We start from the raw sequence: 13,726 nt of genomic DNA on the forward strand, positions 1-13,726 counted from the left end.
TCTTGTAAAGCATCTACTCTATAATCTAAAGGAACAACACATTATCTTATCTTTAGCTTCCTTTTGATCACATCAAACATTCTTTTAGAATATATTATTTTGTTTTTCCTCATCAACAATTTTGTTCCTTTGAAAAGTCAAACCCCTTGATAGAGACTACATAAGTAGAATTCCATGTGGGTATAAAGTATAACTCCTCATAAACACAAATTTATGATAATAATGTCAAAAAAGAAGTGCAAAATAGTTAGTGCATATTTGGGTGGTTAAGCCTTCAACTATCACAACCACCACTCATTTCAAAATGAGCCACATCATGAAATCCACAAATTAACAAACGCCACATTTTGAACTTAAAAGTTTAAAAGAATCATCAAAAAAAGAACCAACAAACTCTTCCTCCACCGGAAACCGCTCCGCCCTACACCGCCATAAACCGCCACCACTACCACCATCCATGGCCACCATATACATTATTATTCTTTAACAAATAGCATATTGGTTCTAAAGTATCCATAAACCATGACTAGTTCATACTGTTTTTCTTCCACTAGGAACACAATCACACATTCAAATCTTTTGTTTCTTAACTCCAATCTTTATCTACCAAGAAACAAAAATCATGTTGCTTTCACTCAAGAAACCAAAAAAGATTTGATTTTGAACATACCCAAATCATCTTTTTCACATGTGAACTCAGAAAACTCATAAATTCACACACCCTTTTGCATCTTTATCAGAATCAAGTCAAAATCAAGAAAATGTTCAAGAACAAGAAAATGGTGATTTGCCTGGCATGGCTCAAGCTTTCAACATATCATCAAACACAGCTTCTGCAATATCCCTTTGCATAGCGGTTGCAGCTTTGAGTTTACCGATTTTCATGAAAACTTTAGTTCAAGGAATGGGATTAAAAGTTAAGGTATTGTCATATGTGACCATTTTGTTTGGGTTTTATATGGCTTGGAATATTGGCGCCAATGACGTGGCGAATGCCATGGGAACGTCGGTGGGGTCCGGGGCGTTGACGCTGTGGCAGGCTGTGGTGACGGCGGCGGTGTTGGAGTTTTCGGGGGCGTTGTTGATGGGTAGGCATGTGACTAGCACAATGCAAAAAGGGATTCTTGTTGCTAATGTTTTTCAAGGGAAAGATTCTTTGCTTTTTGTTGGTTTGTTGTCTTCTTTAGCAGCTGCTGGTACTTGGTTGCAGGTAAAGATTACAACTTTTTGGTAGTTAATAGTCAAAACTACTGTCTTTTGTGGTCAAACATGATTGCTTCAGTTGATACTAGTCACTTTGACTATTTAGTCAAAGTCAAACACTAATTAAATATGATCTTCATATTGTTTAGGCTAAATCTATAACATTTGGTAGTTACTAGTCAATACAACTGTCTTTTGTGGTCACCATGATTATTTTAACTGATATGACACCCTTTGACTATTTATTAGTCAAAGTTAAACAAAAATTAAATATGATCTTCAGTTCTTCACATTATTTAAGATCAGATCTAATAAGCCCTTTAATCCTAGAATGAAAAAGATCCTTAAACCTAAACTATTGAGTTGCATCCAGATTTTTAAACATGATCTTCAACGTCAACGTTTTCGTACTTACTAGTCAATGATTATTTACAACTAATACGAGTCCCTTTGACTACTTAGTCAAAGTCAAATACAAAAGACGATCTTTACACTACTTAGGATAGATCTAAAAAACCCTTTATTCTTAGAAAGAAAAAGATCCTTAAACTAAACTAGGGAGCTACATTTGACTTTCTAAACATGAAAAATGTTGACTTTTTGGGTCTTGGTCAAATGGTCAGGTTGCATCATTCTACGGTTGGCCTGTGTCAACTACACACTGTATCGTAGGATCCATGGTTGGGTTCGGGCTAGTGTATGGCGGGCCTGGTGCAGTTTTCTGGAGCTCATTAGCTAGGGTGACGTCGTCTTGGGTTATATCCCCGGTTTTGGGTGCAGCAGTTTCCTTCCTTGTGTACAAATGCATTCGCAGGGTGCGTACACCCTACTAAACCATGAAATGAATGCATCTTTTTATAGTATATTATGACGGTGTCTAGATGTACATACGTTTTAAAAGAGATTATCTCAACTTGAGGTAAATGGTTGACCAAAGCTCATATATCCTTCCATTGGAAAAAAAAATCAGATTATATGGTAGAAAATCACCTTTATAAAGATACTTAACATCCAAAACATTTATAAAAACATATTCGTATTTTTTAACTCAAAATGTTTCGGTCAACCTGACTCATACCAAAAAAATTTCTTGCTTTGAGTTTGGACATGTTCAAGATGCAAACTTTCAAGGTTTTACAAAGATTATCATATAATTCTAACCAATTTATATTATATTTAGTTTGTTTACAGTGCTCCAAACCCCGGAGAAGCCGCAGCAGCCGCCGCACCGATTGCTGTTTTCGTGGGCGTCACACTCATAACTTTTGCGGCTTTTCCTTTAAGCAAGAAACCACCAATAGCACTAGCTCAAGCCCTAGGATGTGGCACACTAGGTGCATTCCTTGTCAACAACGTCATCCGAAAACAGCTCGGTCACCTCCTAGACAAGGCAAAGTCAACCCATCACGAGACACACGAAGAGTCGACACCTAAACCCATCGGTTTCCTATCAGACATCGCGGGCCCCATCGGCACACAGCTCAAAATAGTCTACGGTGTGTTCGGTTACATGCAGATTCTATCCGCCTGTTTCATGTCATTCGCACACGGAGGTAATGACGTGTCGAATGCGATCGGCCCGTTAACTGCAGCTCTTTCTATACTACAAGGTGGGGCCACCGGGGGCGAAATAGTCATTCCACTTGATGTTCTTGCATGGGGTGGGTTTGGGATTGTTGCAGGGCTTATGATGTGGGGGTACAGAGTGATTGCTACGATCGGGAAAAAGATTACAGAACTGACTCCTACAAGAGGATTTGCAGCCGAGTTTGCGGCTGCTTCGGTTGTACTCTTTGCATCAAAACTTGGACTTCCTATATCAGCTACACATACTCTTGTGGGTGCAGTTATGGGGGTTGGGTTTGCTAGAGGACTTAATAGTGTGAGAGCCGAAACAGTGCGGGAAATTGTTACTTCATGGGTGGTTACTATTCCGGTTGGTGCAGTGTTTGCAGTGGTTTACACATGGATTCTTACCAAGTTCTTGCCACAAATTTTTTGAGTGTAAAGATTCAAACTTTATCCATTTGCAGGCTCTAATAAACCCCTAATCATTTATCTTTTTGTTTGTTTGACACATAATGTACGATTATCTTAACCGGAAATCGTCATTTCGATCTTTTGTTATCTTTATTCTTTGGTCATCACTCTTATGTTTCTGCTAATACCTATCAAGTTATTAATAGTTCTAAACGAGTCGTGTTCGCAGTTTGACAGTTGAACTCGACAAGAACCCAAAAGTTTTACATGTCCCCGAACACGCCACGTGCATTCGCGGGTTGACACGAACCAACCCGTTTAACACAAAAAAAAGTATGTTTAATATATACCAAATAAACTTATGGTTTATCCATAACGGATCAAATGGGTCGCTCACAATTTTTTCTTTCAAATTTGCAAATAGTTTGTTTCCATTACTCAAAATAAACACAACTTCCAATCATAAAGAAGCAAACTTTATTAGTTTCCCATCTTTTGACCATTAAAACAAGCATACTAACAGATTCCAGTAAATAAAAAGTTCACAAAACAAGAAAACGGGTCATGGGTACATTGCAATAACATTCTGCACCTTAAATTCATAAAACTACATACCTGTTCCACACGAATTTAAATCGACTGTTCATGGAGATAGTTCTTGAATCGATGTTAAACTGGGCTCCCAGTCAGATCCCCGACATGACTTTGACTTTGACTTCAAGACCGGCTGCGCAACTTTTCTGTTTGATTGTATATGTTTCTTAACTACACGTCTCGACCGCCTCTCTTTAGAAACATGGTAATCTTTTGAACAAAGAGATCCGTCTGACTCATCAGCACCGGTTTCTCCCGTTAACTTATTCTCTTTTGCAGCATATTTCTTTTTCGACTTCTTTAAAGTTGTCACAGGGACTAAATAGTACTTTTGTCCAGGCAAGAGCATATCCTTTGCTGATAAAACACTTTCATTAGGATTCTTGAAAACCTCGGGCCTCGCAATACACATCTCCGGGTAATTCTTGATTATATGAGAAACTTTAACGGCCATTTGATAAAGATCTTCTTTCCCGCCTGCATGAAGAACTCTAACGTAAAACTCCCTCGAGTTTAAACTATTCCCAGTTGAAAAGGAATCATCTTTAACCTCTTTCGGGTTTCTTGAATCTTTTTTGTCCGATGACTGGACTCCGCAGAGTGAAGCTAAACACCCTTTATGCATTTCAAGAATTTCAAGAAACCACTCAACCAGGTCTCGGTAACACCATTTTCGAACATTATATACCACTAAAAATCTCATCTTTTCTCGGGTTTTTGACTTTTATCTTATTATTGTTTTTTCCAAAGCCAGCTGATTTGATGAAACCAAAGTTCTTTGTAAACATCAACTTGTCAAACAATGATCTTCTTCAAAAGTAGCTTACTGGTTTTAATCTTTGCCAGTTCAGCAAACACATCCTAGTACTCGTATCATACTCCCAAAGACCAGACAACACCTGTCGTTCCAGCTTCTTTTGTCTCCCACTAATCCAATTATTATGAAGCACAAAACAGCCTATATCCATGCACGTTGATGACACGTTACCCGAGTCCCATATGTCTCGGTAGGCCCCATTTGGAAAGAGGTTTCGGTCCAAGAAACGGACAATGAGATTTGTTTCGGGTTCTCGACACGTGTCATCATCTAGACGGTACAATCCGTTTAACCCGCATAATGTATCGTAAAAACTTGGTTGTTCTGAAAGATTTGATAAAGAAGCATGTTTTACTACTTTTTTTAAAGCAGCAATTGTTGTAGTATCAGAGTGAGCATAGTAAAAGCCCGAGTTTAATCGCCTAGGTAAATTTATGGGACCTACACACAAAGTTGAGTAATTAAAACTTAATTTGAAAAGTTACAACTTTTATAGAAAATGAGAAGATGATAACATGTAAACACGAATTTCTTGAAAAACAAACCTGTGAGTTTGTACTCGTCGGATTGAGCCACGAAAATCGCAGGACCAAAAGTGGTAAGCAGTGGCAAAGGATTCTTAAACCAATAAACATCAACATCACTCATTAGTACATTGTATCCCAGCTTAATAATTTCCAAAACTACCCTTGATTTCACTTTTGTTACCCTTTGAAAGCAATTTGTTCCAAAGTGGCAGTCATCATAACTAATGTTGCTTGGAGCTAATCTATCTCTAAAAACAGGCAAACCCTACAAAAGTGGACAAGAACACAAGTTAGATAATATATAAAGTTAGTTATATACAGACGAGGGGTGACAAGATGAACAGGTCAGTCGGCTTGGGTAACGGGTCGAACTGTATTTGGCTTGAAACGGTTCTTTTCTTGTCCGATTTTGTGTTAATTATGATTTGAAAAACAATATTGTTGCAAAAATAATAAAACATCTTTAAGTTAAATGATTGAAAGGTTGTATTCCTCATAAATAGGCTTTGGTCCATCTGGCCCGTTTGAGATCGAACGCAACCCAAATCGACCCGTCCATATGTAAATGAGTCAAAATTGCCACCTTTAAAATATCCATAATTATAGTAAACAAGCAAAAGACTCACCTGAAAGACACAAAAGTTGTATATTTTATCATCAAGAGCACAAACCACAAAGTTTGAAACTTGAAGGCGGTGTAGCCTGCATGCCCAACTCATTAACATATCTTTATAACTATATCCCGCAACCGCTAGTACAATATTCTTATTCTTGTCTGCACGCATTGATAATAGAAGCTCTAGAGAAAATGGAAGGACTAATGGCTCTAGTGACATCAAATGGTTCCTTTTTGAGAAACCAACGTTTCCATTAAATGATCTTATTCTATCAAAACAACTTAAAAGGTTCTTATGTTTAGTCCATCTAAACGCCCGCAACTCATTAAGGCTTATTCCTTTACTGGATCCTAATGGATAAATAATGTTCTTTGTAGTGCTTCCAAGATAATAGTACCCGTTACATTTGAAAAGTTTAATCGTGTTGGAGTAACGGGCTTCGTGAAAGTATAATGATCCATAAAGAGCTGCCAAATGGGAATTTCCAACATTTTCCCATTTTCTTGCTTTTGTTGTAGGGTCAAGATCAAGATTATCGACAAAGAAACTTGAAATGGTTGAACTTGCATCAAATACAAACCTAAAGTTAGATGACAACGCCTCGTTGATGACCCAAACATTGTGGAAACCTTTTCCATATAAAAACAAGGGTAAAACTCCGTTATGCAACGGAATGTCTCCGTTATTCCATGCCAAAATTATCTTATTTTCATCACAAAGCTCCCATTCCCCATGGGAAACAAAGTCCTGCAACTGACCAAAGAAATGAGAGATTTAGGGTGTGCTTAGATGTGTGTTTCGAAAGTGATTATGTGATACTCTCAGCTATTCAATTGTGATGGAAAACAGTGCAGGCCATTCTAATCATCATCATTTTAGGGGTATTATGGTCTTTCTTAATAGAAATGGCAAAACTGGAACACTTTTTATAACTTCAATGACTAAAACGGGCCATATCAAAGAACGATTAAAAACGAACAAAAACAAAGTGTTGCTATTTTGATATTACCCCGTAATATAAACATAAGTTACTAATTCACTTTGAACTTGTATCAATTCAAATAATAATATATCTTTTTACCTTTTTCATTTTAATCTTTTCACCATTGACCCCTAGCCAATGTTTTCCGTCTGCATCCAATTGAAAAGGGAAATCTGAAACATTTCTTGATGAAGCAATGAGGAGCCAATCATGATCAAGTTTATGAACACGACTTAATGTTGAAATGAAGTCGGGCATAATAATGGTTTCTGAATCCACCAAAACAGATATGTCCGAATTTGATGTTTGTGCTCTTGCAAGCATTAAATGAAAGAATGGAGTGCCTAAAAATCTGAAAATATTTAAACAAAATGTAAAATTTCCTATATTTGTACTCAGTATCATGGAATCATACATCTACATCCTGTTATAAAATTTTAGCTCTATATTTGGACGTGTGTTATCGCGACTTAATAAAAACACAAATCAAAGCTAGAGATATGAAGGTAATTTTACATGTATCTCAAATAACTGAATACGTTTTCTGATGGAAAGTTCTTACATTTTTTCTTTAAATCTCATTATTTTTACACTATCTCACATAAAGTCAAAACAACGGTAAATATCACTACACAGTAACTAAGATTCATCATTGTTCCCTTTCCACCTAGGTATGAAACCTTTTTACACAATTAGCACACCGCGGCAACATATGTAACCGGTTGAAACACATATAACAAAACTAAAAGTTAAGTGGTTAAACATCTTAAAAGAAGTTTGAGCAGCCTAAGTTGAACAATCATAAAACTTGATTACTATTTAGTGACATTTACCTCATAATCATAACCGTATTTCATCCAAATACTCAGAAGACTATTTATTACAACTTCAGGGTTTAAAATCAGTATAATACAAATGCACATCCATACACTCCCTAAAAAGTTTATAAGCTATAACATAGAAAAGTTCCGATAAATCAAAAATAGCTTACGTGTAATCAACGCCGGGTTCAACAGAAACTCTAGAATCAGGGCCAAAAGAAGCTGCAAAAGCGAAAACAGAAGGATCTTGACCAAAAAGAACAACACTAATGTCTTGTGATAAAGCAAGCCATGATCTAATAGCTAAAGACTGTTTACTCCCAACTGAATCAACAAAAGGTCTAGCAGCTGCAAATATGGTGACAGTGGGTCCCACAGAATTACTCAGATTCTTGATTTGTTCTTGAATGTAAGAAGGTGGTAATATTCGAGTAGTGGCATAGAAAGAGATTAAAATCAAGACAAACCCACATAGCCAAATCAACAATAACCCGAGTTTTAGTGCACAGAAACGGAAAGTTATCATTTTTAGAGCGAAAATGAGTGGATTAGTCTCAAATTCTTGATGGGTTCAGTGAAAAAACATTCTTTTGATTATAAATATAGACAAAAGTATGAAATCATCTAAAGATTTGAGATTGGTTTGTCAAAAAGTACCATTTTTCAAAACCAAAATGAGTCATTTAGTCCCAAATTCTTGATGGGTCTATTAAAAAAACATTCATTTGATTAAAAAGATAGACAAAAGTATGAAATCAGCTAAATATTAGAGATGGGTTTGATCAAGAAGTACCATTTTAGACCAAAAAGAGTAAATTGATCTCAAATTCTTGATGGGTGTTTTCGAAAACCACCCATTTGATTAAAATGATAGACAAACGTATGAAATCATCTAAAAACTATAAATAAATGGGTTTGCTCAAGAAATACCATTTATAGACCAAAAAGAGTAAATTAATCTCAAATTTTTGATGTGTTTATAAAAAATAGATAGATAATAGTATGAATCAGCTAAAGATTTGAGATGGGTTTGATCAAGATTCACAATATGTTAGCTAAAAACCATGAATTGAAGAAAACAATCAAAGAATCTAAAGAGGAAGATAGAAACCTTTGTTTAAAAATGTGTTGAAAAGAAAAGAGTGAAACTTTAACGGAAAGGTGAATGCTTTTATTGGTTTTGGTGGGAAACCCACCACCACCGGAGCCGCCGTACACGGAGGAGCAAAAGACATGTGAGACTTGACGTTGAGTGGCCGTCATCATCCACTGAGGGTCATCAGGTCAACCCATCAACGGTAGTATTTATTTTTTTTCTTTTTAAGCGACTAGGTTTTGAGCTGATTACATAGACGTGATTAAAACGTCACGTCACGTCACGTCACGTCACTATCATTTAATCAATGGTATATTGTTAGAAAAGTATCTGCTGACTAACGTTTTAACTCATACATAAGGCTGTTTAAAAAGCCATGGTTCGTAACTCGCTCGAAAATAGCTTGAAAAAAGCTCGGCTCGAAAAGCTCGATTCTAAATGAGCTCGACTCGACTCGACTCAGTTTATAAACGGGCCGAGCTCGAGCCAGGGTCAGCTCGGCTCTGGCTCGGCTCGTTGGCTCGTCTAGATTAAAGCCTAAATTTTAATATCTATATGTAATAATATAAACAAATAAATAAAAATTATACATATATTATGCCTCGATATCTAAAACCTTATAAAAGAAACGAAAATAAAACATATATATTTATAAATTCTCTAATTTATAAATTTTATATAATATGTATGTTAAAATTATTATTTTTTTTGTGTTTTATATATCAAAATTTAAAATATAAAATAAAAAAAATAATAAATAAAAAATAATAACTTTTAAAAAAATTAATGGAGCCCAGCTCGACGAGCTCGAGCTCGAGCTCGAAATTTAAACGAGCCGAGCTCGAGCTCGATTTTTCAGCTCGATAAAGAAAACGAGTCGAGCTCGAGCCAGCTCGATTAAGTTCGAGCTCGAGCTCGAGAACACTCTAGCTCGACTCGACTCGTTTACAGCCCTAGTTTTGTCATACGTTACGGAGTAATTAAAAATTAATAAAATAAAAAAATTTAATTGATGCATTAAGGATGAACACCACGTGATTAGCGCTCTTAGGAGTTAACACAATAACGAAGAAGGGGGAACAAGGGTGGCAGACTGGCAGCCCCACCTATGGCGTCACTGTTGTTTGGAGCGGCACTAGATGACAATGGTTTGTTTTTTAGTTAAAAAGGTGCTATGGAGTGGGCGCTGACACACAATACCTAGTCTAAGTTAAAAAAAACGTTGTTATATTCTTCATTTAAAATCAGTTTTGTATGTAATGCATAGTTGCATATATGTGAACGGTTTATACAAATTTTTGATTTTTCTGTCAATTTACCAAGAAGCATGAACTTTAACCACTATATAATGTGAGTAATGTCGCTGAATAGCATGATGTAACCCACACACCCACTAATTCTACTTCTAAATCTACATCTTAAATTCGCTACGGCCTACGAGGCTCGAGATCCTCAACTTCATAAGAAGAGACACATTTTCATTGCACGCTGGTACCACTATACTACATACCATTTGATTTTAATAAATACATGACCGACGTTTTTTTTTTCTTACCGTTTTATATATAATTATAAATCAAATAATCATTTAAAACATATTAGCCCAATAACAATTGAAAACCCAATAACCATTCTAAACAAATTAGCCCAATATACCCCTTTTAAAGACTTAAAAAGTTACCATAATTAACTTCTTAACTTTTACAGAATTTGAGCGGCAACTGAGTGCCAGTTTGGCGTCTTTAATCGAACCAAACCGCCAGACGAGTGGCTGTAGCCTTTGATCATCAATATCCAATTGTAAGTAACTTATTCATATTATCATATATATCACATGGGCCCATTTTTGTTTGAATTTCAATTGAATACCTCTATGGGTATAAACGAGTCGAGCCCGGGTGTTTTGACTTACAAGAGCTCGGCTCGTGAGTCATTTTTTAAAGCTCGGGCTCAGCTTGTTTGCTACTTGTTAATTAATTTGAGAAATACCTTAAACAAGCCTAAGCACGCCTCAAACTTTGTGAAATGAATACATAGAAGTTCAAAAGAGGTAAGATTTAGAAATGCATAAGGCTCGTCAAGGCTCGAACCCGGGCTCGATAACTAAGCGAGCCTTATTTAAGACCCGGGCTCGAAAAAGCCTGGCTCGTTTTGAGCTTTTTATCGATCCAATCTTGATTAATTCGCGAACAGCTTGGCTTGTTTGCACCCGTAATTAGTTTTAAATGTGTATATAATATATCATATATGATATTATTGTTACTTCATAATTTCATATTGATTGTTAAAATGTTAACCAGTGAATTGATTAATTATTAATTTAATATGTGAATTGATTAGTGATTTATTATATGATTATTCATCTATTTGTTTGATTCAGTCTACTTAAAATAATTATAGTGTTAATGTCAGTTTGAAACTTGTCGAAGCACGAAATGGAATCTGACCTGACCCATGACGGAGCTTCCACGGATTTCGAGATGAATGAACCGCATCCTGGTCTGCTGATCCTCTCCTCCGGCTGCTCGCGATCTGCAGTGGCGTTTTGGGGGTGTGGAGGTGACCGCTAAGATGATCTTGAAGATCTCTTGTTCACAGACACAAAAACTGGTGGTGGCACCTACTGAGCATGACCTCCTGATAAGGAGGTGAAGACCTCCTATATAGAGTCTCATGGCCACCATCATGATACCCTAATGGGCCTAGCCCAATTAGGGCTACCTCCACAAACCTCCTCAGCCCAATAACAAATGTATTAGCCCATATAATAAAACAAACCAAATATAATAAATTTAGGATTGTAACCGGGTTTAATACCATACCCCTACAAGCCCCCCAAGTCCAGCGTTGCTCCTGGGCGCGCAAGCGCTTAGGTGGAGCGTTGGACTTTATAAGGTGTTAGGGCGGTTTTTTCCCTTTTATTCGGCCTTATCATTATTGTCTTGAGTCTGGAGATTTTCTCCATGATGGTGACGCGTTGTGATCCTTAAGATAATGGTGGTGTCGAGTTATAAGGATAATAAAGCTTGCGCGCGAGAGGCGTCTTACGAGCTGAGAAATAAAGCATGCGCGCGAGAGGCGTCTTACAAGCTGGGTAATAAAGCATGCGCGCGAGAGGCGTCTTACAAGCTGAGCAATGAAGCCTGCGCGCGAGTGGCGTCTTACGAGATGAGAATAATAAAGCCTGCGCGCGAGAGGCGTCTTACGAGCTAAAAATAATAAAGCATGCGCGCGAGAGGCGTCTTACGAGCTGAAAATAATAAAGCCTGCGCGCGAGAGGCGTCTTACGAGCTGAAAATAATAAAGCCTGCGCACGAGAGGCGTTTTATAAAGCCTGCGCGCGAGAGGCGTCTTGACGAGCTGAAAATAATAAAGCCTGCGCGCGAGAGGCGTCTTACGGGCTGTTAATAATAATAGTAGCCTGCGCGCGAAGCGTCTTACGGGCTGTAATAATAATGTAAACCTGCGCGCGAAGCGTCTTACGGGCTGTAATAATAATGTAAACCTGCGCGCGGGGCGTCTTACGGGCTGTAATAATAATGGAAACCTGCGCGCGGGGCGTCTTACGGGCAATGAAAGTAATGATAATAAAAGCTGGCGCGTGGCCGACGGGTTTATGAGGATTCCCAACCTTCAAGTATGGCGGGAGCCGTATGGGAAATTGAGGATTCCCAACCTTTAAGTATGGCGCGGAGCCGTATGGGAAATTGTGAGGATTCCCAGCCTATGGCGCGGAGCCGTATGGGATATTATGAGGGTCCCCAACCCTTAAGTTTGGCGCGTAGCCATACGGGATATTATGAGGATTCCCAACCTTTAAGTTTGAGCTAAAGCTCATATTTTTGGCTAAGGCCCTGACGTTTTAGAGTTAAGACTCGTCAACGCGTTTGAGCTTGGAGCTCACGCATGTATGTTTTACTTCGCTTTCTTTTTAATTTGATGTCAATATAATGTTGTCATATTGCTCAAATTAGTAAAAGGAAGTGCGAAACATGTATGCGAAAACTTGTATGCGGTGGCGCGAATGCAAAACTGCTGTGGCGAAGTGATCGCCGGGAGCGCGCATGCGGAACCCGAAGTTGATACGCGGTGGGACGCGTAATTTAAAGATTTTGAATGCGTGAGCATCTGTGATGTGTGAGCATGCGTTACGCGTGAGCATGTGATATGCGTGAGCGTACTTGATGCTTGAGCATGCTTGATGCTTGAGCATGCTTGCTGCTTGAGCATGCTTATTGCTTGAGCATGCTTGATGCTTGAGCATGCTTGCTGCTTGAGCATGCTTATTGCTTGAGCATGCTTGATGCTTGAGCATGCTTGCTGCTGGAGCATGCTTGATGCTTGAGCATGCTTGCTGCTTGAGCATGCTTGCTGCTTGAGCATGCTTATTGCTTGAGCATGCTCTGCCTTCATGTCTGGGCTGCGCGCGCTACCGCGACCCGCTGAGGCGCAGGGTAATTGCCTGGGCGCGGCGCAGCGACCCGCTGAGCGCAGGGTAATTGCCTGGGCGCGCGCGCGACCCGCTGAGGCGCAGGGTAATTGCCCTGGGCGCGCGCTGCAGCGACCCGCTGAGGCGCAGGGTAATTGCCTGGGCGCGCATGCGCACGCGGACCCGCTGAGGCGCAGCGTAATTGCCTGGGCGCGCAGCGCGCGACCCGCTGTGGCGCAGAGTAATTGCCTGAGCGCGCGTGCGCGACCCGCTGTGGCGCAGAGTAATTGCCTGGGCGCGCGGCGCGCGACCCCGCTGAGGCGCAGAGTAATTGCCTGGGCGCGAGCGCGCGACCCGCTGAGGCGCAGGGTAATTGCCTGGGCGCGCGCGGGCGCGACCCGCTGAGGCGCAGGGTAATTGCCTGGCGCGCGACCCAAAGGTTTTGAATATCCACATCAGGTAGGTTTTATGTAAAACCAACAGATCTGATAGGGTTTATAAACCTATGAATATGAGGTGTGGCTGCTGCTCGGTAGACGAACCCAGATCTGAAAACCCAGATCTTGGGGTTTTCCCCAAAAGCTCGTTGTTTTCTCCTGTTTCTTCCAGATCTGGAAGTATTTTCCAGATCTGAAAACACAGATCTAAGGATTTCCCCCA

General features: G+C 39.2%; 1 protein-coding gene and 1 pseudogene across 2 annotated transcripts; one reads left to right on the plus strand and one right to left on the minus strand.

Annotated features, from left to right (window-relative positions):
* Window positions 1-246: 246 nt before the first annotated feature.
* On the plus strand, window positions 247-3,330 carry LOC143531744 (inorganic phosphate transporter 2-1, chloroplastic-like; annotated as a pseudogene). Its single transcript, XR_013135072.1, has 3 exons — window positions 247-1,210; window positions 1,827-2,018; window positions 2,384-3,330. The product of XR_013135072.1 is annotated as an inorganic phosphate transporter 2-1, chloroplastic-like (transcript).
* On the minus strand, window positions 3,269-8,329 carry LOC143531745 (beta-arabinofuranosyltransferase RAY1-like). The gene is made up of 5 exons (XM_077026986.1): window positions 7,712-8,329; window positions 6,820-7,072; window positions 5,748-6,491; window positions 5,140-5,386; window positions 3,269-5,035 (listed from the first exon to the last, which is right to left on the minus strand). Exons 1-5 carry the CDS (start codon window positions 8,065-8,067, stop codon window positions 4,590-4,592), a joined length of 2,046 nt encoding a protein of 681 aa, XP_076883101.1. The 5' UTR covers window positions 8,068-8,329; the 3' UTR covers window positions 3,269-4,589.
* Window positions 8,330-13,726: the final 5,397 nt, after the last annotated feature.

The sequence above is a fragment of the Bidens hawaiensis genome, unplaced genomic scaffold, assembly GCF_021521415.1.
Source record: "Bidens hawaiensis isolate Kalapana, Puna unplaced genomic scaffold, B.hawaiensis_p1.1 tig00009224_1, whole genome shotgun sequence".
NCBI classification, from domain to species: domain Eukaryota; kingdom Viridiplantae; phylum Streptophyta; class Magnoliopsida; order Asterales; family Asteraceae; genus Bidens; species Bidens hawaiensis.